Source organism: Platalea leucorodia (assembly GCF_965183815.1).
Source record: "Platalea leucorodia genome assembly, chromosome: 4".
Classification (NCBI taxonomy): Eukaryota; Metazoa; Chordata; class Aves; order Pelecaniformes; family Threskiornithidae; genus Platalea; species Platalea leucorodia.
In genome coordinates, this window is record NC_138826.1 from 123066838 (window position 1) to 123093172 (window position 26335).

Here is a 26335-nt window from a genome sequence, read left to right on the forward strand (position 1 = left end):
GCTGGCAGTCCTGAAGGCAGTTTTCTTGCACGTACTGTAGATTACAGTAACTTTTCCACCACCTCGCAAGCCTCCCGAGAGGTGGTAATCTATCAAACACTCATCTAGATGGTGATGCTGGAGAATGCGAGCGGGATGCTCGCTCAGGCTTTGATATGGACACCGTCTTCTGCGACCTTTATCGAGCACAATGGTTTGAAATCAGGATGCTAAAACTAGGTATAAACCTTCAGGGTTGGGAGTACCTGCAGGTGCTGCTCATTTCAAAGAAAGATATGAGTTCTTAGCAATCCCGACAGCCTTTTTCTTTACTACATACTGTTACAAGCCCTGGGCTTTCTGCATCCAGATCTACCTCTCTTTTGCCTCTGTTTCACATCAGCAAAGCTGGGATACTTTTGGTTAACTGCGCCCTGAAAAATAAGTAGAAAAACAGTATAGAAAAAGCTGAGAGATCAAAAGCGTGTCTTTTGAGGACTGAGGCACCCTTCCTCACACGTCACTTATTTAAACTTCAAATCTGTGTTGTGAGCCTAATTTTCACAAGTCTAATTTTTATGAAGCTTTTTTCCCCCCATGAGAGACCACCGCAGAGATTGCAGCAGATGAGCCTCCCCTGGACATACATTTGAACTCATGCACACCGAAGGTTAAGTGGAGGTGATAAAATTACTTTAAGCCACATCAGTGGATAAGAGGTATGTAAGCCAAGATAAGCACATTTAATAGAGAAAAATAATTGGATATAATAGTATATCTTCTATTGGATTAAAAAAAATTGCAGTTAGCACTGATGCAACGGTGTCAAGATACATGTCAAAACTTTTTTCAGTGTTAAGCATAACCATTCAAACCTCTAAGATATGCTAAATCTGGACCACAGCAGCCATTGAGTTTGGATATAACACCAGGCAGACATTAATTAATTGTCAAATTAATAGTCAAAGACTCCTGCACTGTCCATCTAGGCAAAGAAAACCCTTTTGCCTTTTCAGATGAACACAAACTAGGGAAATAAAAGGAAACTCTAGTAAGAAAAGATTGAAAATTATTTTATATTTGTCCTTTAGCAAGAACTCTAGAGGAAAAGCATTTGCCTGTAAGGGTGGTCATAGGTTACAGCCACATCTCTCTCAGCTACCACGAGCAGCTGGTCCTAAGTACAAACCCAGGGCAAGTTTCCAGGAAGGCAAACAGGGATGGAAATACAAACTGCAACGCTTTAAGTCCGTCTCTCTCTCTCTCTGCACTTTATGCTGACTTTTTTGAACTTCTTGGGCAGTTTCCATTTTCAGCTGCTTCTGCTCACTTAATAATATCTTCACATTTCTATAACAAAACTTGTAGAGAAGAAAAGCTTTTTCAGTGATGTAGAATAAACATATTGTATTTTTGTTTTGCTTTTTTTTCATTCTGAGTAGTCTCAGACTGTAACCATCACTAGCAAATTCCAGAATTATAAGCAGCCAGTCAGTACCAAGTGGCGTGTGTCCCGAACCCAGGAAACCTGTACATAGCAGGCAACACTGTTTTGATACCGAAACGAAGAACATCTGGATCATTTTGAATTTTCTCGAGCAGCAAGACATGTCTCAAACTATTGTGCTGTCTCTATCAGGAGTTCACTAATTACTAAAGCTGCTTGTTATTACATGTATCTAATTAATATTATCAGTAAGTCCAGAATATACACACACTTCAAAAGAATGACCCTAACAACTACCACTTCAACCCGTAACAGAATTAGGATGTATTAAGAAAAAAACCACTGCAAGATTAGACAGAAAAAAAAAAGAAAAAAGATAACTTGATCAATTTTCAGATTCTTCTGAAAGAACTACAAAAATAATAGATAACTGGAAACTGTAATAGAAGCTTTAAAGTTTGATATCTGACAGTATCACAAAATCTTACTTGAAAAGTCTTGGACGAAAAATTAAACATGCTGAAAGAATGCAGACAAGTGGTAATGAACGAGTAGAGAGAGCTATCTAGTAAGGAACCAAAAGAATATAATTTAGGCATGCTTTTATTGTGGCATATTCTAAAAACAAGGATGATCCCATTTAATGAAACTTGTCAGAAAGTATAACATTGAAAGTGTGGCGCAAACATTCATGGAAAATGACAGCTATGAGAAATATATGCATAAATAAACTATTATGCTTAGAACAATGCAAGCTGATCTCTGCACACAGACTTTAAAAAAATACTTAATGCATTTCAAGAAACCTGTTAACTAGAAAGAGAAGCATGAAATACTTAGGAGTGGTAACTACTAGTAAGAGGAATGCGCTGGCAGAGAGAAAAGGGACACCAAATTTGACCATAGCATTTAGGTCAGTCTTACTATTAGAAGACCCACAACACTGCATGGAAACCGTATAGAGCTGTACGTCAAAACCAGGTGCCAGTTTCCAGCTGAGGATATCGCACACAGATTAGAAGGGGCTTAGGAAAATCGAAAATTCCAGAATGCTGGAAAGACTGAGCTTTGAGAAAAAAAAAAAAATTGCTTAGCATGCTGGTTTAGGAAAGTAATACGTGTATAAAAGTTAGGATGGGGGAAAAGGGTACATGAGGTTTGCAAAAACACTAACTAACACAGAAAAGCACAACTCACTGAGCACCAGCAGCACTCAGGCTCTTTAGTCCCTTTCGGTAACATACATAGGCACATATATCATGGTCTCTTTTGCATTAAGAGTGAGGCGCATTTAAATAAAAAGACTGTGAGATACTATCTGATAGCTCTATTGAATCTATTTTATCTCCCCGAATGGTTTAACTATAGCAAATAGATAGTGACATGACGGCGAAGGCTACGATGCTATTTCCATTTTAAATCACACCTCAGACATTTATAATTCTTAGGGGGGAAAAAACCCCAACTGTATCTGTTAGAAATACAACACCTTATGCATGGATTCCACTTAGGAGCTGAACTGATGTGAGAAAGTTGCCGTAAGACTTCAGCTATTTGAGTTCACAAAATATTTCCTTCCACATTCCTTTTTTATTAGCAAAATGCAGCTAAAATATCAAAAATGTTTTAAATCAAATTTTATTGAATACATTAGCGCACAGAATAACTAGAGCTTTTGTTGCAGGTGAAGAAGCGTTTAAAAATAGCAGAACTTGCAGCTGTCTGAAAACCTACATGTTCAATAGCCTTAAGTCATAACTTCTCTCAACTTGAGGCTTGGAACGATGCTATAAAATTGTTGCACGTGTGGTATCTGAAGGGAGAAGAGTGATATAGACCTTTCGGGCTTTTACACCTCGGGATTTTCTAGCTAAGATAAAGAAAGCTTACTGTCCTTTCAACTTGGAAATTCCTCTGAAAATAGTGTGCGACCTACGCGTTTCTGAAGTGATTTGTAAAATATGACTGTTAAAAATACACTGATGCAGTCAGTGTAGAAGTCTGAACCAATATGATTGTTGAATTTGCATTAAGCAGCAAATCATAGAATCATTAAGGTTGTAAAAGACCTCTGAGATCAACCGTTAACCTAACTGCCAGGTCCACCTCTAAACCATGTCCCTAAATGAGATACAATAACTGTAGTGAAAAACCACAGCTGTGTTATTTGAAAACACCTGATCTCATCTGATTGAGTTTTAAGAGGGAAAAGGAAAATATCTAATTTTCTAGGATATCTAGAAGATTGATGAAGAGAAAAACCAGTGGAATGTGTATTTTCTGTACAATTGGCTCATTAACAGACTCCAAACGCTGACCGACAGTCTGCAGACACGTAGCCCACTTGTTTTGCAGGGAGAAAGGACATCTCAGAACCAGTCCAAACTTGAGAGTGGTGTACCTGTATCCCAAAACCTTGCTCAGCTAGCAAAGCAAATATAATCCCTTAACGCGGCACTCCACCTGGACTAACGTATTCTGCTTCTCGGCAGGGATTCCTGCTCTTCTTTAGATGGATCCATCCAGGAATATTGAACAAAAAGATGTGGATGTAGTCTCGGAATAAAGAAGTCCTTCAAGCAGATATTACTACACGTGTACGTTGTAGAAGGGTATTGTGCAAGCTGTAATGCAAAGCACTCTCCACCAAGCGTTCCCATTACAGGACACCCGCCTAGACAGAGGTTCAGCTTGCCAGGCACAGCTTGGCTTCGGCTCTTCTCAAGAGCATAAATTGACCTGACAAAAGTGGCCTGTTAACATGGCTCTGCTGTTTCTAATACCCAAGTTAATTTGTTTAGCACCATTATCTGTGACTGCAACAGACCTTAGGCACACACTTCAAGTCCTGGCTTACATCTCTTTTACATCACACCCCTAAACCTCCCTTTGCCGAGTTACACACCAGAACTACAGTACCACAACAAGTTTGTGGGAAGGGTTTGGCTCCCTCCAAGTCGTCATCTCCCTTCTCCCAGCATCACCATGTCCTCGGCACCTCAAGTTGATGGGGGTGCAACTGGAGACAGGCTGTGGTCCTGTGCTTTTCCTAGAGCTGCAACAGGAACGGCGATGACATTGCCGGCAGCTTGGTCTGCCCTGACGGCTCTGGTTCAACTCAACCGCAGAACGTGTTCTTCACTAGCGTGAACAGTGTTTTAGTTTTTTTCCCTTTCCTCCAAACTCTTAACAACCGCCAGAGCCAGACCACTTTGGTGTCTCTTTTTTTTGTCTCCTGAGGACAGAGATTGCTTCCAGCAAACCGCTGGACCTCATGCTCCAAATTGTGCCAGGTATATCACACACTAAGCTCTTGTTCTTTAGTAGAGATTACTGCACAGTAACTACGAATACAACCTCCAAGAAGATACACCACGACTGTAGTTATCTGATCTCCACTGCTCAGATCGGCCTGAAACATTTAATTTTCTTCGCATGTGCTCGTCTGGCTCCTCTCGGCTTCCCTCCTGAAGTTTCCATTCTAAAAGCCAGCGTGTGGTGTACAAGCAACCGCCCTCTCTGGATATATGCTCCTTTGTTTTGTTTTCGAGCAAGAAAAGAGGCGGTGGTAGAAAGAGCTAGTAAGCAATTCCAAGTAAACTTCGAAATAAACACATTTAATTCATTTTAATTAAAAAGCAGTAAACTTTAATACTAGTCTTTTACTGATGCTAAATTTTTAAAAATTGCAAATTTTAAACACAGTGCTTAAAATATTCCACTTGTGCAATGCATTTTATAGCCACATAACACGTAGCAATGTAAGATGCTATATGGACTCGGATTAGAGAAAGCCTACATCTTTCATATTATTTCCTTTGCTGTATGTAACCAGATTATGCTGTTGTTATTTTAGGAACACATATTTTGCTACGAATGCTGTAAATGAGAGATGCACATAAAAGGCAAAATAAAAGCTCGAGGGAAATGACTTGGGTTTTGCAGAATAAAAGTTTCAGCCTTGATACTGCATCAGCAGAGTGAGGGTAGCTGTGATATAACTCAATATAGATAGCTAACATTAAAGAAATGTAAATCCTTGATGAGTGCAGTATTAATATGCTCTCAAACAGAAGTGGGAGGGAAAAAATCTTAAAAATCTCCACTTATATTTCTAACTTGCCTTACATGAAATCAGAAGGTGTGATGACAGAGCAGTTAAGGTGCCTCACTCTGCAACAAGAGGCAACGAGGCTGTGTATTGCTCTGGATTTTTGCCAAATGTCATTCTTTGTCAACTCCGTTGTAATTAGGAATCTGGCTCTTTGCATGAGGAAGCAAGACTTTTCTTTGCATACCGTTTCTTACAGAAATTGAATTGCCTTAAATATGTTCACGTACCATGCTACATATGACCAGGAGAGGTTCCTGGTTTAACAACGCTTTGGCTCATTAAAATGAAAAGGTTACAGCCTCTGTCTTAACGCTGGAGAAAGAAATGAACTACTGTTCAGAAAAAGAATGGCACTAATGCAGCTTTGGCTGTTCAAAAAGTAACCCCGACCTTTGCGGGACGCTGGGATGCTAAATGCAGGGAAGGAAACAAAGTCACCTAATTCTGGAGAATAGTGTTTAGCGTGCAATCTGATAGCTCGCGTGTTCGCTCCCTGTTAACGCGATACTAAGTGGACAAGACTTCTTGACTGGATCTCTCACTCCGAAGCTCGCTCGTTCCCTCATCTCACTGCCCTTTCTTAAAAGATTATCTAGGAAAGCAAAACTTACAACAATTAAGGCAAAGAAATGGCAAAACTGGACATTTAGACGCTGCGGTAACTCTGAGTAGTTTGAACTGCAGTCAACTCACGAGTCATCTTTGTGACAACCAGAAGAAAGCAGGTTTTTAAACCACATTTAAGCTTTTCCTCGTAAAACCAGCATCTAGAGTCTTTCCCTTGAGATACTACCAATGTATTTTATCTCTTCTAAACAACATTAAAAGGTAATAACAGCTTAATGCAAAGATGTGCTGCATTGAGAAACAGATCTAAGACAATTAGACTGTAGCAGAAACCTCCTCCACCGTTTAACAATAGGGAATGAAAACATTTTCATTTATTTTCACTTAAAAAGAAAGTCAGAGTCCTGCGACTGCATTGATAGGAACGATGTACACATACTTCTGGGCGTATTGCCTTGAACTAAGGAAAAAGGAGCTGGGTCTTTCAGATGGAGTGGCAGCGCACAGAAGTCTTCGGCTCTGACTCCCTTTGCTCTCGATGAAAGCTTGGAGCAATGAACTCTCAGGAGATTAGCGTACACACACTAGCTCCAAAAACTTTAGGCAGCATACATGTTCCTTTGAGTCTTGTACATGTGTTGTGTATAATGTGCTCTTTTTGATATTAAAAAGTTGCTAAGTTGTTCTCAAGCTGGAAAGGGTTTTCCATATAGATAAGGCCAACAGCTACTGCACAGAATAAGCACATGTGTAACGCTGGAGTCTGAAAGCAGCACGAGCGTTAGCCGTTTCACCACGGGGCTCGTAAGAATTATTCCATTTGACAAAAATCCTACTGTAAGTTATTTAACCCCACCATGCATCCTTCTGGTGGCATCGCCTTCCCACGTCGCAGGCCTTTCTTTCACGGCAGCCTAGAACCAGTCGTCCCTCTCCTTGGCTATTTGCATCTAATTACTCTAACAGTCCACACACCTTTTCTATACATTGACTGCTAAATATACCGCACGGAAATTATTATCTATATTATGCACAAAAGCAGCCCGCAAGTGAAAGGAAGAAAACTATTTAGATAAAAGGAATCAACATTTCTGTTTATTTGCCTGAGTTTCTTCAGTACATCAGCAGCACCTGCCGATCACATATGTTTCTCTCCTCTGCAAACACAGATTTGATACCAGGATGGGCTCTACCCCCTGTCCTGAAAGAGTGTAACGACCTTGCATTTATTTATTTATCATCATTTACACATACAGGTCTAACGCTACCCTAGAAAACACGCGTGCACTGCTGGATTTACCCTTAAAAAAGAAACAAATATGCTTGCTGTATGCATTCCGTCGATAGGACCTGGCCTCAACTCAGCATCGCTTCAATTACCGCTGAAACGCAGTAATCTTGGTGGGAGGATGCGGCGGCTATTCAGCGGCACAGAACAGCGCCGAGCGGTTTCTCCACGAATTTGAAACTGCTCGGGGCATTTCGGTTGGCAGAACTCTATAACCCAACTGGAACCGCGCCAGCAGGGTTCACACGCTACTGTTGAAAAGCGAGCCACCGAGGCTTTAATCACCACAAGTGGCAAGGGCTTAATTTTTCATCTCGTTTGAAATACGCCAGTCTCAACAGCAGACCAAGCTTCTTATAAAATGCCATCTACTAATCAACACTATTTACTGCTTCGTTGGATTGCCTGGGATGTCTCCTGTTACGACTCCTGCAGCAACCCTGCTTAGCTTAGCCTGCGACCTAGGAAAATCATAGCCCGCTACGGCAGGGCGCAGGACGGACGTCCCCCATACGGACCACCGATACTGCAAAATTAAAGCTCCAATTTCTTCTAACATTCTTCACTTCCCATACCAGTGGAAGCATTTTGTCTTTGACTAGGCAGCAGGGCTAGTTTTTAAGACCACAGCTTTACACTGGCATCCCAGCTGCAGGAGATTACACCGGGGGAGGTCTAAAAGATGTGTTGGGCATTCGGCTCACCCAGCTCCCTGCCCTGCACAGCAGAGCCGAACCAAAAATACACGCAAAGAGCTCAGCTTCGTGAGCTCACGTGAGAAGGAATGTCTGCGTGAAGGAAAAACTGCTTAAATAGATGGGCCATTTATAAAACTGAGGTTTACACTGAGGTTTTGAAGAAATTCAGTGTTTCAGCCTCTCACCTTAAGTTTTAACTAGATACTATGCATAAGCTGTACTCCATGAAAATCAGCTCATCTAAGAGAAGGCTGTTACCTGCATGTAAGCATTAGGATACTTATAGCTTTTTAATTCACATAAAGTTTACTTTCCCCAAGAGTCCTAAAAAATATTGAATTGTTTCCATATATGCAATATTGTGATAAACCCTTCATATGCTCCGGTTTTAAGTGTAACTGAACTACACAGCAACACTGTAACAATAAAAATTCCACCTTGATTTTTCAGCTCATCACAACCAATGTGATTTTATATCATGTTTTAAGGACTCTGAAAAATGTTAAGGTATGATGCTAAAGGAGGATAAGCGGATGGCTAAATCTCACCAAAATCTAAATAGATGTTCATTTGTAATTCTAAAGCTTCTTAAAAAAAAAAATCCCAACTCAAGTTCCCTGGACAAGGATATGTGATTTTAACCGTAGCTTTTATCTTAAAAAAAAAAAAAAAAAAAAAAAATCTGTGCATGTTTTCATCACATTGCAAATATTTGCTTGTAGAATATTTTATACACAGATAACATTAAGGTAACTGAATTACAATAAACCTTGCTGATCTGAACATGTAAAGCCTGTATTACAGAAAATTAAAACTGTTGCACATAAGAACGGTAAAAATCCATCAATTCTCTTTAAAATAGCAAAAGAAACTCGTTATCTCTGAGAGATTACAGATGAGCTATCACCTTCAGCAATATTGTGATTTAAAATATTCAGAACAGAAAGAAAGCCTCTTTAATGAATGTGTTAAAAAGTTTCTCATGCAAAACCAAACGCATCCTTGTTTCATATTTAATTTGCAATAGGATACCCAGCAGCTGAGCTACGAGAGCTTTCCTGGCCGGTGACTAACTGCCTGCTGAGACGGGCTCCACGCGTAGGTAGCACACGATTGAAGACTAAATCCTCAGAGCTGCATCTCAGCTCCCTTTAAAGTTAATCTGAACACACTGGACTCGAAAGGAAATGAAAAGTGAGTTTCTCTCCCTTCCTATGGCACCAGGACTTCCCGTGTTTTAGCGATTGGTCAAGAACTATTATTTCCTCCATGCTATTCCCAGTTGTGACTGTCAGACGTAATTAGCGTTGGCCGCACACAAGGGCAAAACATTTGTTTAAATACGCCTGGAACGAAAGTCCCACATGCACAGAAACCTGGAGAAACGTGGAGAAACTTGGAGAATATTAAGATTCAAGTATGCTGTACCTGAACGAACATGCTGCTCTGAACATTTAGAAATGCAAAGTTCATTTGCTGAGATGAATATCCACAAAAATCTATGCAAGATAAGGGGTATTAAAATTATTCACTCTCCAATTCAGGATGGATTATTTGGCCAATCTGTTAAGCTGTACCTCTCAGACGCACAGAATCAGTACCATCCTCCTCCCCTCAGGGAAAAGAGCTCATAACGTTTGAAGAAAAGTATGCTTCATCCCAACCGTAAGAATACACATGAAACGCAGAGTCTTCCTTTAGCACAACTCTTTGGAATGGGAAAGCAGCAGACATCAACAGCGCGAATGCGGAGGGCAAACAAGTTCACCAAAGAAAATAAATTAATGAGAACGCTGCAGACTGTAAAGTGGCCAGAATAAAGGCCATTTAAGTTGTTATTGGACTGTTTTTTAAACATGCGCACGCAGAGTTGAACTTCAATTTATCTCTCCATATAAAATACCACCTCTGGCAGCGTGGCGTCATCACTTATAACCACGACTGAAACATTAATCTCAAACCAAGTCAGAGAAATTTGTGACTTACTGTGTTACCACCTGAAGACCCTATGTTTTCCAGCCTTGGGCTAAATACAAGCCAGATCCAGCCCTGCTCGAGTTTGACATTGCTTCTCAAAAACACAGGTATGCTATGGTAGCTTTTGCTTAACTGATCCAAACAATATACATTTATACACAACATGCAAACAGAATTACAGTTTACCTAGTCACGCAATACACAGCTGTTCAAAGAAACGAAATCCAAACTAAAGAAATCTATAAAAATACCACCTTGTCAAGTCATCAGAAAGCCATTAATGTTTCTAGTGAGTGCAATTACAAAAATGAAAGATTCCAAAAAACCACTCAGTTACAGATGAACTTTAATTATCCAAGTGTCTTGCTACGTGAACCAGGATCATGTCTCCAAATGCCTTCTAATTTGAACTCTCCCTGTTATCCATCCAACTTTACATTTCTCAAGCGCTTGCAGAATGAAGTGGAACTGCCTACACACAAAACTGAGTTATCCCTTCCTAATGACTTACCCACTCACTAATATTCCCTTTAGTTGAGAGTTGGAGAAAACAGGAACACGTACCAAAGGTGAAGACTGGAAGAAGGCACTGAAGTTAAGAGCTGTACGGTAAAGTTATAGTGCTTATCTGTGTGTGGCAAAAGACAAGTAATTCAAATGAGCTTTCTTAGTCATAATTTTAAAAATTAGAAGGCAGACTGCCTTGGTCTTAACCTGGACTCTACCACATACTTGTCTGCAGAAGCTTGTAATGAGTCATTCACCTGATAAATGCAAGAGAGATACGGGTCCCGGAATCCACTAGTGATCTTTGTCTAGACAACGGCTTGTTCTGATGCTAAGATCAAGGTTAGGCTCAGCTACACTTGAAAACGTGCGTGTAAACACCGTGCAATGTCTATTCCTGAATAGCTCCAAGCGTGGATATTTTTCACAGGGGGAAAGAAAGGGTTCAGACACTTCAAAAGTGTTTAACTGAAAAAAGTTACTCTCCAAGTACCTTTCCTCTGGACGGGAGTGTTATTCAGAACAACTGCCTGGAGTGCCAACTCCTGAACTCCAGGCGTGGAGCCCTCCCCGTGTCCATGTACCTGCCACAGCTGTTGATCAGCAGCAGGAGGATGCTGGCATTGCTGGAGAAACTTAAGTCCACGTGTCTCCAAATCAGGTATACATATGAGGTCTCAATCAACACGTTCTACTTCCATGTCCTTCCCAAACAATTCTCTCAAATACAGAACGAAATCAAGGCTTGCTTGGGTTATCAGCCATTTCTCAGGAAGTTTGGCACAAATTCCTGTGCAGGGGGGTAACAATCAAATTTGTGGTGTTGCTCCCAACAGCTGAAATAATTTTTATTCGCGTTTTTAAGGCCAGGACTTGTTAGTAACCACTGACTAACCTTTTCATTAAGTTAAAGCGTCCTTGGTGGCAAAAGTCAAAGAGAAAAAACTAAAAGGGTTCGATGAGAAGAAAAATAGGAATAGCTCCTGGGTGAAGCAAAAGCACTAAGAAATAATAAAGGTACAAGGTCAGCCCTTAAAACAGGCCAGTTGCGCTTCGCTTTTATCCTGCTGTAAGCGGTGGCTAGACTTTCCATCTCCCACCCCCTCCCCTAGAGTCACCAAAACCACTCGGTGCAGTAAGGGAAAGTCTGAAACACTTGAGAACAGTAACACCCAGCTATCAGACGATAACTTAATTTGAAACTTATGCTTTCAAAGGCACAAAGGTGTCTGATGATCCAGATGAAATAAAATCCGCAAGTATAGTAGCAGTAGACAGTGCAGGAAGCAACGCAGGCGCTAAACAAAGTCATACATTGTCAGAAAAGGGAAAAAACTGATCTGACATGACGAGTCAAGACAAGTGACAAAAGTTTTGCTGAAAAAGGATCAGTAGGAAATTAAAATCATGACAGCATTTCTGTTCTAAATACACAAGACAATAGAATCCTTTTATCGTAAAGTCCCATTTTCTCCTCCAGTTTTATTATAGCCAAAATTGCAATTTGCACATCACAATGCAGTGAAAGAACCCATGACTTTCATTCCAATTCAATGTAAATAATTTACTGCAAAAGGCTGGCTTTTATGAGTCAACTTCTGCATTGTGCAGTTTTTCTTTTGAATCCTTAAGAATTACTAACAACTTGTAAGTTATCTAAACAGGTCTGAAAAAAACCAGAAAAATCTTTGTGGGAAGGTTTTAAAAGGATGATATCCCCTTGAAGAAAAGTCACGTTAACTTCATTTCATTTGCTATATGCAGTGAATAAAACTAGATAGCTGGAAAAGCTAAAGAAATACATTTTCACAATGCTGAATTTTTATAGTTAGTACTCCTAACTCCTCATTATTACTTTTAAAAAAACCTGGAGTCAACATCTTTATAAAATGTATTTTCTGATTTGCTTATTCAGGTTCAGCCAGGTTCTAGCCAGTTTATTTGTTTTGAAGGATACAACACTTAAAAGACCCCAACAAACAAAAACATGAAAATCCATCACGAGCTCTCTCCCGAAACCAATACAAATGCTTTTAATCCATTCTCTCCATTCCCCACTTCCAGCTGCCACTCTGCTTCTTACAAAAATAGCAAGAGGTTTGTGGTTGTTTTTTTTTTTTTTGTCCAAAGACATGAATGATTAGGAAAAGTTAGGCACTAGCCTCCTATAGAATATAAAATAGCGTATGCCTCTGTCTGCATAGTCTACGGATCCCAGCTATGTGATTTGGTTTCTGCCACGGATAAAGTTTTACTATAACACTTATTACATTGATTTTTTTTTTTTCCCCAAATGCTGCAAATTAAATGAAGCTCTTCGGCAAAAGTCTATTTAGCTTCACATTTTAAGCTTTTTTTAAAAAAATCTTCCTCATTAAATCTTTTCTTGCAGTATTTCACTGGAAATTATGCTTTCGAGTATGATACAGCTTCTTCTTAAGAAAAGGTAAAGATACAGTTGTCTTCCCAATTACAGCTTTATCAGCATGCCTTCTATGAAAGAGTTATTTTTCTGTCTAATGGCAAGATTTAAACCAGGCACATTTTCTGTACATTTTTTTTGTTCCTGTCTCTTATTTTCCTTTTTCTTTGAAACCTGCCTCTCCTATTGGCTCTTTCCCAATGCCTTTCTTCTGTCTGCATCTCAAGCTTGGCTGCCTTTCTCATTTTGTCTGTTTCTCCTGTTGCTTCTTCCTTGCTAGCCTGGTGTATGCATGAGTGAAGACTCATTCGCACAAAAGCAATCAGCGTCTAACACTCAGCATAGTGCACGGACGGCTAAAGGATGCTTGCAAATACTCAGCAACCAGGCACGGTTAGCAGCCAGGAGCAAAGCGTTCACAGTCTGGCAGGGGTTTAACTCTTCAAACTGGTTGACTACACAGTACCTGTTTGTTGATGGGTGGTGGTTTCCTAACCAAGTATACTGGAAAAGCTTTGTTGAAAAGATCACTGCTGCTTTTAAATCATCGGTGCAGCTGTTAGAACGAAGAAGAGTTAGTCTGTGGGGTTAAACTAGATCTGGGGAAAGGCAGAAAGGCTTAAAAATGACAACGGCGAGACCTGTGTTATCAAAATGGCAAAGTCGATATCCCAGTATCCTTTTTAAAGCCCATCACGTGCTAATTTAGAAAGAGGTATTGGCTTCGTTTAACCCTTGAAGAAACCAGAGATTGAAATGAGACTGGTCTGAGATCCAAGACTTGCTACATTCAGTTCTGGACCATGGCCAAAGAAAGCACGGCTAGACTGAGGGGCCAGTGACAATTTTAAAACCTGATATATCTAGCCACTGGAGCTAGACACTAATGCTTTATACCACCGTGATGCTTAATGCTTTATACAATTACAATTCTAGCACCGGTAGACCCTAGATATCAGATGCAAAAATCATGTTATTTTGATAAGCACCTTGCTTCCCCCCTCCATCAATTCAAATGTGATTTTTAGCAACTAACACTGTAAGAAAAAGCTGAGATGTTCTGAGATGATGTATAATTTGACAGCTGGGTTTCCACACTTCCAGGTGCCTGCAAGCATCAGGTTTTGGTGGGTAACAGGTCCAAACATCACATCAACAGGAAAGAGGAGAAAAGGCAGGACTGTAAGAAGATCAACAATTTTGCGCTTTGATCTGCCAGGGAAATAAAATGCTCTGACAGAAAAGGCTACAAATAAATCTGAATTTGTACACCGCGCTGAGAACTGGTCCTGACTCAATGATCAGAAATACAATGCCAGTGCTTGAACACACGTTATTGAGAATGAAATACCACAAAACTTAACGCCCAGTAAAAATCACATTTGTTTCCAGATCATCTTAACAGAAAGGAGCCGAATCTCTATGAAGAGGGAGTGATCTGAAGCAGAAAACAGAAAAAAGTGAAGCAAGAATTGAGGAGGAAGTTTGACTCCCTAAAAGCTATCCCTCTCCCCACAAAAAATCCCAATTACTGGCAAGAGACTCTCATGTCTTCTCCTTCCAATCCTTCTGACATACCCCAGCACAATTACAGCGCAAGAGAGGAATGAGGGCCTAATGCAAATATAATAGACTATGAACAGTACTGCACACACAAAAGCAACATGTTTTCTTCGGTCTTCCAGTCAGAGAAACAGGTATGAACTACCCGTGACTTCAAAAAGTCAGAAAAAGAAAGCAGTTGACAAAGTGGTCGGTTTGTTTGTTTTTTTTTAAATCATTATTACTATTATTATTATTTAAAATGAGGTAATAACAAGAGGCAGCAAGCACAGGTAGAAATTCATTCTAGGAAGCTTAAAAATAAGGTTACCATGGCACATGTAGGATTCACACTTCACTTTTCTTTGTTTTAATTATGGAGAATGATACATGTTCTTAAAGCACCAGGACCCAGGGCTCTCAACATTATCACAAAATGTAATAGTGATTACTATTAGCTGTGGAAAAGTATCTGGGCTTTCTCAACTGGCCTAGTTTCAGCACAGTACTGTTTTGCTTCAAGTGCAATCAACAAATTCTATGAAGTTGATGTATTATTGCAAAATGTATGTTCTTTTACATTAAAGCACAAGAAATAAAGCATGACCATCATGTTTTGCAACTAATTTATTTTTTTCTCCTTTTTTAATGTCTTACAAGTTTACCATGACATTTTAGTGACAACAGCGCTAAAATAACTCTAAAAACAAAAAGGAGACTAATTAAAAATAGGCAGACAGCGAACATCATGATACATTGGCATAAAATCATCCCTTCAGCGTCCTTTGTAAAAATACTGCTAAAAACCCAACATTTGCCATGGCAATACTGAGTCAGATTGTTTTATAAAGTATATAATTTTATATGCGGATCCTCGCAGTGCAAGCATTTGGAGTCTGCACCAGATCATTTAGTTAGTGCACATTACTGAAATGAGGCACGGCATATTTAAGGCAAGAAAACATTTTCTGCTTTCTTGGAACAAAACTTGTACCACTGAACCGAACTTCCAACTGACACAAATTACAGATCTTGAAAACCTATTTGCTTTCCTCCCTTTCCCCCACAACTTCAGAAATCGCTCGGAGAGCTGTTTCAGCATTTCTTACTATTGAGTGCATATGAAGGAAACGGCTCCTCTCAGGCTGGACAGGGCTTTTTGCTCTTATCGAGTCTTTGGCACTGATAACTAAGACATCGCACAAGCTGCTGGGCAGATTGTACGCTCTGAACGCAACACCACCAGTTCTAGAGTAAGTGGAAATAAGAAGTTAGTTACATGTGCAGAACTAGAGGACTTTTGAGAAGGAGGTTAGCAACACCTACTGGTCATGGTGCATACTGAACACTGTTTTGTTTTGGGTTTTTTTTGCAAATGAACAATAAAAAAAGCTTTTTCTTACTAATGCACCTAGCTAAAATTACCTACGAAGTCAGTTTGTCACCAGAGGTAATACTTCTAATTAGATCAACCGATAAAATTAAAAGATATCACCTCTCCCAATAAAACTTGTTCTGCTCATACCCTTAGACCGTCATGGCTACATTATTGCCAAAATATATCAGCACCAGTAATTTCTAAATCATATCAGTAAATAAATATTCATAACATGAGCTGAGCTCTAGGCTTTGATATAAAATGGGACATAACGAGTCTTCCTGATAGTTCCTTTAAGTGACTGAAAGATTTACGTTATACATCATAACGTGCATGAAGCCTTCCTTCATTACTAATTATCTTTATTGCCTACTCAAAGCAACTCAAATGTTATGAACTGCACAATCTTAGCAGCAGCACGTTCTTTTTTCCACTCTACAAAGATCTGCACACTATTCAAACAGCTTCTGCAATTCTTCAGTATTTTTACGATGCATTCCTTTAATCTGCAAAAGTAAAAGTTTTTCTTCCAAATTTTACTTGGAGTAAAATACAACAAAACATATACAACAGAGTTTCTTGATCCACCTCACCCCTTCAAAAAAAAAAAAAAAATAGGGCACAAAATTACAAATAGCATTTTCAGAAAACACTTAATTCAAAATTAAAATGTCCTCAACTATAAGTATTTTAAATCAACTATAACAAACCTGCATTCAGCAGTTGTATTTAATGCTCGCTTTAAATTTCCATTAAAAAAAATATTGTATTCATTTTTTGAAGTTGTGTCTATAGGTCCTCTGATACACTAGCCCTAGGCATTAGAAGTTTTCCTGGTTCTCATCCAACTTCGGAAATAATATCTTCTTGCTTCGGGTGTTAAAAGGATTCATACATTATTTATAAGGACTGCTAAAATCTAACTCCTGGATCTAACTTGCAAGAGAAAGAGTATAAAAAGTTACATAAAAAAAGGCACACAATTGTCCCCATTTCAATTTTTAGCCTCTCATTCTACGTCGTGTGTCGCCAGACTGAGTCTAATACTCTCATCTCTCACTCCCCATGTTCAGATATTTGTCTACAGCCACTTTGAGCCTTGTTGGATTTGATCTTTCTTGCATATTTTTAAAGTATGATTTTCCAAGTAAAAAAAAAAAAAAAAAAACAAAAAAAACCCAAAAAAACCAAACCAAAACAACAACAAAAAACCAAAACACCAAAGTGCCAGGTAACTTGTTACACTTCAAAGATGCTGGATTTCACTGACAGAATGGTGTTTGTTTACCTCCTGAAAAATCAGGCTAAAATGTTTCAAGAAAGTAGCCAGAACAGGGCAGCTAAAATCCCTATTCACTTCTCAATGTCTTCTTCCTCTATACTTTTCTCTTAATGTTGTCTACATATATGATATTTACATTCCGTTTGTCTCTTTCTGGTTTAAGAGAGTTCATTGTTAGATTTTAAGAACAACCCTTTTAACAAACTTCACAAGGGGGAGATTCTAGTACCTTCTTGTCAATCCAAGAAAATATTTCTGCAGTTTCACTGAAACCCAGCAGTTTCACTTGCTGGGTTATATTAAGGCAAGAGACATTAAAATGCTCTTGATCTATAAAATAACTACGTATTCTATGCAATTAAAGAAAACAGAAAAGTCAGGTCTACAGAGCTTCAGAAATACTCATCAGCATGAGTAAGACCTCACATTGTAACTGGAACTAGCATATTTTTTCTTCTGCACACACTAAAACCATTGCATCTGACAGTCTTTTACGCTTCAGATACCTGTTCCTGACTGTAATTTCACTTAGTCTAACCGCAGCACACAGTAACTGCATCTATCTATCTGAACATGATTTTCATGACTGAAAATACACTTACTACAGCTTACTAAATCATTGAAAGACTGCCCCGTGTGACATTTGTAGCGGCACAGCAAAGGATTTCGCTTACCCAATCAAGTGATGTCACCTTTACTCGGGGCAGAATTTTTACACATATTTCAGTGTTCAGACTCCAAGACCTTAGTTCTTCAAAAAGAACGCTACGCATAATGGAGCATGGTATCCATTCTGGCCCCACGGAAATTATAAATTACGTAAGTATCTTGTGAGGACTGCACCTGTTTGTTACACTCTTTTGGAAAAGAAAGTTCCTCTGTCCAGGATTTTTGTACCCGGTCCACAAGCTTACACACGTTTATTTCCCCATAAAGTATAGTTGTGTGACGTTCACTATTCAAAGGGAAATTTAGACTAGGTCATATTTCCTAAAGGTTTCTCTAATTAGCAATCAAGTCTCATGTAGCTGAAAAATAGAAAAAAACGATTTTGCTTTTTCCACTGCCACTGTTAAAATTCTCAGGCTAACTGCAGCTCATAGCATTTGTCCAGTTGGTTTCACTGCTACGGTGATCCTCAACCCCTGCCTCTGTGGGACTTTTACACAAGAAGGGGAAGGAGAGCAGTTGCAACAGTGATGATTAAACCCTAATCAACATTAGCAAAGAGAATGAAAAGCAAGCACTGTGCATGTAGACGATTCTTACTTCCTTATTTTAAATCTAACTTCATTTTAATTGGAAGAGCGTTATTTTTTTGTTGTTGTTGTTAAATTTGCAGCTGTCAGGAGCTGGGAATGCTGTGCCGGTCTCGCCAACCTTCCTTCTACCTTTACCAAATTATGTAAGCTCTTGCAGTACATATAAGAGGGAGGCTAACACATAAAAGGTAATGTAAAGCATTGTCAACCAAGACCTTAAAATTTAAATGCATTATAGAAGCGTGTATCAACACGGTGTATTTTGACAGCAGTTAATCTTGGCGGAAGGTAAAAGAGTGGAAAATAAACTTGCCACAGCACTGCTACATGTTTTGAAACCATGCTTGTGTAACACCCAGCGGGTCCTTTCTGAGCGACTGCTGTGGGCAGCACAACTCAAACTGCTCGAGGATGCAAACAAATACGCAAACACACAGGGACCAAAACTTAAAGCAAAGGATTAATTTCGCACCTTCTTGAGAGGAGACAATAGGTGGCATATAATCAGGGATGTACTCCTTCCTTTCTTCTGCATCTTTACTTCCCGGCTGGGGAAACTGCAGGACATTGTTCTTGCTGACGGGAAATGAAGGGATTTGATGGGCGAAAGTGACAGGTTCAATATTGTGTATATAATCTTCCAGCTCATGCAGGTTAACCCCCATAAGCTTGAAGGCATCACCTACATCATCCAAAATTGGATCTGTGCGGCCATCTGTAACAAAAAAACAAGAAAAGAATAACATTTTTGCAAAAATCCAGTTTAAAAAAAATTGGCCTGCAGATCTACACTTAAAGATTACAGTCCGCCACGGCTCGCCACCAGTAACAGAGATGACCGCCCACGGTTCTGCCAGGTTTAGTGTTCATCGGGCTACACAACATTTCAGGCTAAGAACACGCTCTCGTTTAAGTGTTTTGTTTCGATCCATATCACTTTCTTTCAATTCATACAACTAAAGAACTGCACCTCAAGAAGCAAATCAAGCAAAACCGAGGGAGCGGCAACAGGCAGCTTTACCTGGCAACAGTCAATTAACATCCTGCAACACCACTTAAAATAGTTTTCAATTCCATCACGTAAATTGAAATGAATGAAGCAAGCCCTTAATATGCAGAACGTGGCCCTTTACCAGTATGTAACAGACCAAACATTATTTTTCAACCTAGAAAAGGAACAATTTCATTTTGTTGAAGCAACTGTAGTTTACAGGTAGCAAAAAAAAGAAGGTATCTCACGTATCTCTTGATAAAAAAATACTTCACATAGTATCTTTCCACCAGATGAAATCTACAGGCTTCATAAACTATGAGTCACTTTACCTACTGGTTAGATATACCTCCTGGATGAAACACAGGAATATTAAGTAGTGGTCTGATGAGGAGAGAATATTTTATACCAAATTTCCGGGGCTGATTTCCTGGGGTGCAATTTAAGTTTGACTCTACTGCAAAAATCATCTTTTCTTTACGAAAAGCATAGTGAAACCTTACAGGCCAAGTGGTCAGGATCTTTATTTAATATGACCTCCCAGAAAACAGTCCAAGAGAGGATGCAGTTTGTTCTACACATGTAATTTGGCTCAAACATTTAAATTATATGGCACAGAAGTTCTCCAAGTGCCTCAGTTTCCCTGACCTGACAGAGGGAAATTCCTCTGAAAGCCTCCAGAGGGAGAACTGGGCACCTGGCTTTGGCAGCCACGGCACCACTTTTGAGTCTCATCCTAACTCCTCGTAATAACAATAAGACAAAAAAAAAGATGCCTTAAACCCCAAACATGATTTTTTTTTAATTCAATAAAATTATACTGAATTATTAAAATTCTGTATAGTTGGCTTATGAAAATATTACATCCCTACATGATGATAAGCTGCGATTTACTTTAAAAAGTAATTACGGAAAACCAGCCCGTGCTTATTGAAGGAACACAATCGCTATTGTGAATCCCCAGCTTTGGAGAATGGGGGGATGCTCTTTTGTTTGTCCTCTAACCTAATCTCTTCTTGGTTTATCTTGAAGCCGAAGCAGTTGAGCAGGCTGGTTCTCACATCACTGGATGAATTCAAACCCCCAGCCAACTTACGCCTGCAGGTACATTTAGAAAATAAGAATTTTGTTCTAGAATTTCTCTTCTTAGTCTTGTGGTGAAGATAAGGGTAATACTCAGATTATGGTTTTGATTCTCAGCTCTGTAACACTGGCCTCTTGTGTGACTCTGGGCAAGTCGCTTGTGTTTTAATTCTCTCCACAGCTAAAAGGGAGATCAGACCAAGTTATCGTCTTTTGTCCATCTGTATTTGGAACGTGAACTCCGCACAACAAGAACCATCTCGGATTTTGTGCTTCTATAATGTCTAGCACAAGTGCCATGCTAGTTTCCCCTGCAGACTCTAGGGACAGAAAAACGTGGAGACTTACATAAACATAATTAAAGGAGGATATCACCACTCTGGAGTAGTTACGAGATCACTATAGTTATTAGGCAGACAGAAAAGTGTTTCATCCTTAAAAAATTAAATTTAGAGAATTGACACAGCTAAGAAATTTTGCGTTGTCACTTTTAGTTGCTCCTCAGATTATGAATACGCCTCTGAACTTACTGAACCATTTTCTAAGTGTCAAGACTTAACAGGTACCAGTTGGACAGCCAGTTAAAAAGAAAAACTTGGGGAAAACTTTTCAACGATCCCAGAAGTAGAGCATACGTATTCCTCGGACACTCCTGAAATCACTGGCTGTGCTATTTGCAGGACGGGGGGACTGATGGTGAGCCTCACAGCACTCATTCCCAGGTGGGCATTGCCCTAGACCTGGAAAGCGTACCGACAGGCACGGACACACACCGTGCCAGTGGCCAGTTTCCCTTGGAAGAAAAACCAAGTGCACAGGCAGGGAAAATGCTGCAATAGGTTCTCCAGCTGGACAACCTGGGGCACAGGAGATCTGCACAACATCTACCCCGTCGCTGGGGCTCCAAGAAGGTGTTTTGAGTACCTTGCTCAGTGTGTGCCCCTTGACACCAGCACCAGCATGTACTCAAGGTGAAAGTTTAGTCTAGTTTATCACTGCCATAGGAAAAGGCCTTTTCCTAGGTCCGCACATGATCTTTTTAACCTCCAAAAAAGCATACCAACGTGATTAGCAAGTGATAAATGCTAAAAAGGACTTCTTCCTACAAGTGCTTATTAAGAACACGTGGCAGTGAAGCAACTACTAAGTGTAATTGAAACATGGAAATATTTAAGCAACCATATCAAAAACCAATTATGAATGTTAGAAAGCAGGTTCAAAAGGTGAGCAAAAAAAAAGTGACGAAGATTCAATTTTCCCATATCTTTGACATCTGCCTCCAAAGAGACAATGTCAAGTACTAAGATTGATTAAAAGCTAAAAAAAATTTTTAAACCTGCAACTGTCACAGGGATGAAAGGACTGATCAGTTAACCTCTTCTTTTCAAGAGTGTCCTCAGTGGTAAAAGTGTACAAACAAAATTTCAGGTCTGTATTCACATCTGTATTTAAATCAAAACACTTATCAATTGGAAATATGCACAGCACAAAAATGCATTAAATGTAATTTCAGGTGATTCATCGAACAAAGGCTTGTGCCTTCATACTTTTAGTTTAACAGTTTAGCATTCCTCTTCTCTCTCTGGTTTAATAAAAATTCACTAAAATAGCAGAAGCCAGACACATGAAAGAGAATGCTGACAAACACGTAACACACTCTCTCCTGGTCTTTCATTTAGTCTTAGGCTTTTTTCTGTAAGTAAATGACACACAAAAAAAAAAGTTTAATTTCTGCACACTGAACTTGTCTCAATATTCTTCAGATATTTGTGCTATCCTCAGTTTAAAAATTCAGATGCTGAAGCCTCCCAGTGAAATAATTAATCCAATGTCACACAGCAAGTCCGTGCCAGATCACAAACAGCTTTGGAGCTTTTGGTTTCCAGCCTCTTGCTGTTCCCTATACCACAACACTTCAAATACGATCTGTTGTCCAGGATTGGGAAGAGATGGAAGGAGGTGGGAATAGTTCATCCAGCAAGTTACAAATCTCCTTCTTAGCCTGCAAACAGTGAACTAAGAAAATATCTTTCTCATGAGCTTTTAAGCTGTACTATCTCCCTGAATGGGAACAGTGCTCCAAAACTGACACAGCTGCAGCAAACAGCAGAGCTAAATTAAGACCATTCGGTCTCAAAACAGCTCACCAGAAACCTGTGGGAATGGCCGTGCAGTTATGATACTCTCAGCTTCCCTGTGCATGAGAACGAACAGCGGGTGAGGAGGAATCTACACACAGAAATGGATCCCGAAAAAAGTACAGCACTGAAACTACGGGGAAACAGAATCCATGCAGAGCCGAGGATTTGGGTGGGAAGTTATCCAGCCCTCAACCCTGCTGCTCAGCATCACCTGCAGGTAAACCTAGCTGTCCACAAGGAAAAACAAATCAAACAGAACAAGGGCGGCGCGCTAACTCCCTTTCAAGCAATAAAAGCTCGCTTTCGGTTTGTGGGGAAAAGGAATTTTTAGAAGCTACTAAAGCCTAGTTGTTTTTGCAAAAGTCACAAGAATTCCTCCAGCCCTCCAGCAAACAAGCTGACCGATGCTCACGTCACCCAAAGAAACTGGGAGGGGGTGGGTGGGGGTTAGGGAAAAACTATGTTCCTTTCCTTAAATTCAGTCTCAGGAATAGCTGATTTACTTCTGTCAAACTCACCCCCACCACCTCCTCCTTCCTGGCCCAAAGTTCGTATGAATCCGTGAAAATTTAACAAATGAGTAAGTACAGAACAGAAGAGCTTTTAGTTTCATGCTGCATTTTTTAAAGGGAGCAACTACAGCTCTGTAATAAACACACTGAGAAAAATTAATGAGTCACCACCCATGCAACATATATAGTCTATTATAAATACCTCAGCATTCACCCTCATGTCCGCTGTGAAAGAGCTTTTTAAAAAAAATTATTTTAACCAGCAAATTATTAGGTATCATTCCTCAGTAATTTCATTACAGGCTCTATCACAGATTCCTTGTGCTCTAGAATGTCACACAACCCTGTCACACATGAAATACCCATGTATTTACACTGAATAGTTACTCCAGGATAACTCTTTCAAGCAGACAACACATCGCTTCCATCCAGCATCCACAAGAATAGTCAGAAGCATACACAGCAGGTTATTTAATGAGTATATATGCCTTACTTGAGTGCACTTAAGTGGGGAAAAATGGTCCTATTAATGTAGTTACCAGGCAGGCAAAAGCATCTTCTTGCTATTGCTGCTCAGAGTCTGCTCCTTTTCCCGGTAACCTCATAAATGTCAAGCAAAAAACCAAGCTGACCTTCTTTACTGGTAGCCAGCAAGAAGTTAATTAGCTTAAAAATATCAACAGTTAAGGTTATCAGGACATAAAGAGGTACGCTTCCGATAACAAATGTTATGGGCCCTGGACAGATATTTGTTACAACATTCAACATCAGTATAGAGAATCAGCTCGTTTAAACTGATCATCAAAATCTAACACTTTGGTAGAGATTATTATTATATACTGTCAAGAGTGAAGTAACAAAACGAACAAACAAACAAAAAGTATGAGGTAAACTTGACATTTCATTAGAAAGAAATAAAAACTTGGTTGATGCCAGGTCAATTCTCTCCACTGTGGTAATTCCCAATGAAAATATTGGTCTGCTGTTTGCATTCTCCAAACCAGATACTTGCCATAATGAAGTTAAGTTTTCCTTTACAGGAGATTGTGCAGTGATATTGGAGCAGGTTTTGAGCCAGCTCTATCTTGGCAAAACATCTTGCAGCATCTGTCATTTTTCCTTCCAGTTACAATGTTGTGCTCACCAGATCAGAACCTGCCTTTTTAATATAAATGCAGTTGCATTATTAATATCAATTTAAATATATTATTTAATTTTTATTATATTTTATATTATATTTCATATATATATATATATATAAAAAGTTAGGTTTAGGTAGTCCTGTGAGGAGCAGGGAGTTGGACTCAATGATCCTTATGGGTCCCTTCCAACTTCAGATATTCTGTGATTCTATGTTTACATAAAAATAGTCTTCAAAAAAGTAGCACACAAAATGAAACTAAAGAGCAACTTTTAAACTTTATTTCCTCACTGTAAGCAAATTTCAGCAGAAAAAAAAAAAATAATAAAAAAAAAATCACAGCATATCCAAGCCTATGCTCCACACTGAAAATTCAAGGAAAGAGTACTGAGAAAAACACTTCTAGATCCAACATACCTCAAAGTTAATTATCTAGTTTATTCACTTCTAGTTTTAGCAGCAGATGATCTAAATTTGTCCTGCTGAAATATGCCCAGGTGCCCTCAGTGATTAAAGTTAAGTAGCTTCTACCTGGCTGGTTTTGAAAGCAACATAATAGAAAAATCAGGCTTTTGGGGGCATTAACCAGGACTCTCCTCCTCATCCCTCCCATGAATTGCACCACCCACGTAAATATACTGGAAACTGAACTCTCTTACTGGATGTGCTAAGTTAAGAGGTAAAACACGATGTATTCTGCATGTTTATAACCAATCATCCCGCTGCCAAGCTGCATTAGCTAAATTCATAGCAAATGAAGCAGGTACTGTCTGTCTTCACTGGACAGTTCCCCAATGTAAAAAATCCAACATATACTAGAAAATCTGCAGCCGTTAACCCAAAGCACCAGCTGTGCCGCCACCTCTATCAAACCACATGAAATGTGAGCGCAAAACGAAGCGGCACAACAGAGAACTTCTCCCTTTTCACCTCTGCTTAAAACAAACAACAACACAAATGTAGAACTCTGCCCTCAGAAACCACATGATGTCAGTTTGTTTTGTAGTTCAATACCTGAATTACATGCTCCAACACTGTTTTTCAAATATTTTATTTAAGTTTTTTGATAAAAACATGTGTGAAGCGTACAGCATATTGAACAGGCTTCCTCTTACAAGCTTTCCACAAAGTTGAACAGCATAACGTGGTGTACTTTAACAGAAAAACCATTATTTTCTCCCCTCTAAGTTCACTCTCTCCTCCACCCCCAAGACAGTATTCAGAAGCATTTCACGGCATCAAACACATCTCAAGTCCGCTTTGCAAATCCTTTTGCCTTCTCTTTGCAGCCACAGAAGCTCCCATCAACTACAGCTACTCCAAATGCAAAGAAACAACAGCAGAAAAGTAATGAAAATCTTGAATGTAGCTCTCCTAATGGGATGTAACAGCTGGAACAGAGATCTAACACCGCTGGGAAAGCCATCATTTTCTTTTGCAACTGAGAAAATACGTGAACGGCAATGACATGCTTTTCAGAGCAATACCACACTGTCTCAATTACGTCAGAGTAAATCCATTCAGTTTTGAATACAAAGATTATGTCCCTCCAGCTGACAACCCTGCTAACTCGAACCCCACTGGTTTGACTCTGAGATAACACACTGACAATAAAGATGCTACAATTGGAATTTAATTAATTCTACTTATGCAAAACCATAGCAAAATTCAGCTCATTCATCCAGAGCTGGGTTTGTACAGTAACTTATTTTAGGAGCAAAAGGAAACAATTCTGAAAAAGCAGGGAGATGTCAGCTGAGCATTAAGATGTCTTTTTACAAACCTTGCAAAGAAAGAAATACAGGAATCATTTTAAGAGAGGTAATGCAAAAAATACCATATCACTGGCATGAAAACAGCGTACTCCCTCTCTCCTCCACAAAAAAAAAAAAAAAAAAAAAGAGAGAAAAAAAATTACTGTGGTACTTCCTTCTCCATTCATAGAGGGGAAAAAAAAATTCCTTTCTCCATTTTCACCTATTTTCATAAGCACACCCAAAGCAA

At 39.4% G+C, this 26335-nt stretch overlaps 1 protein-coding gene across 8 annotated transcripts in view; it reads right to left on the minus strand.

The window, feature by feature from the left end:
• Nucleotides 1-26335, minus strand: part of TAF3 (TATA-box binding protein associated factor 3) — a 117264-nt gene that overhangs the window by 86412 nt on the left and 4517 nt on the right. For 3 of the 8 annotated variants that reach the window (XR_014228075.1, XR_014228076.1, XM_082310819.1), the window contains exon 2: nucleotides 18936-19178. Coding sequence is in view for 2 of the 8 variants with exons in the window: in XM_082310819.1 (XP_082166945.1) it covers nucleotides 18936-19178 (243 nt within the window). In the remaining 6 variants the exon portion in view is untranslated. Of the gene's footprint in view, nucleotides 1-18935; nucleotides 19179-24202; nucleotides 24350-26335 lie in introns of those variants that run through there. The other 5 variants (XM_082310824.1, XM_082310827.1, XM_082310820.1 and 2 more) reach the window with 5 other exon arrangements.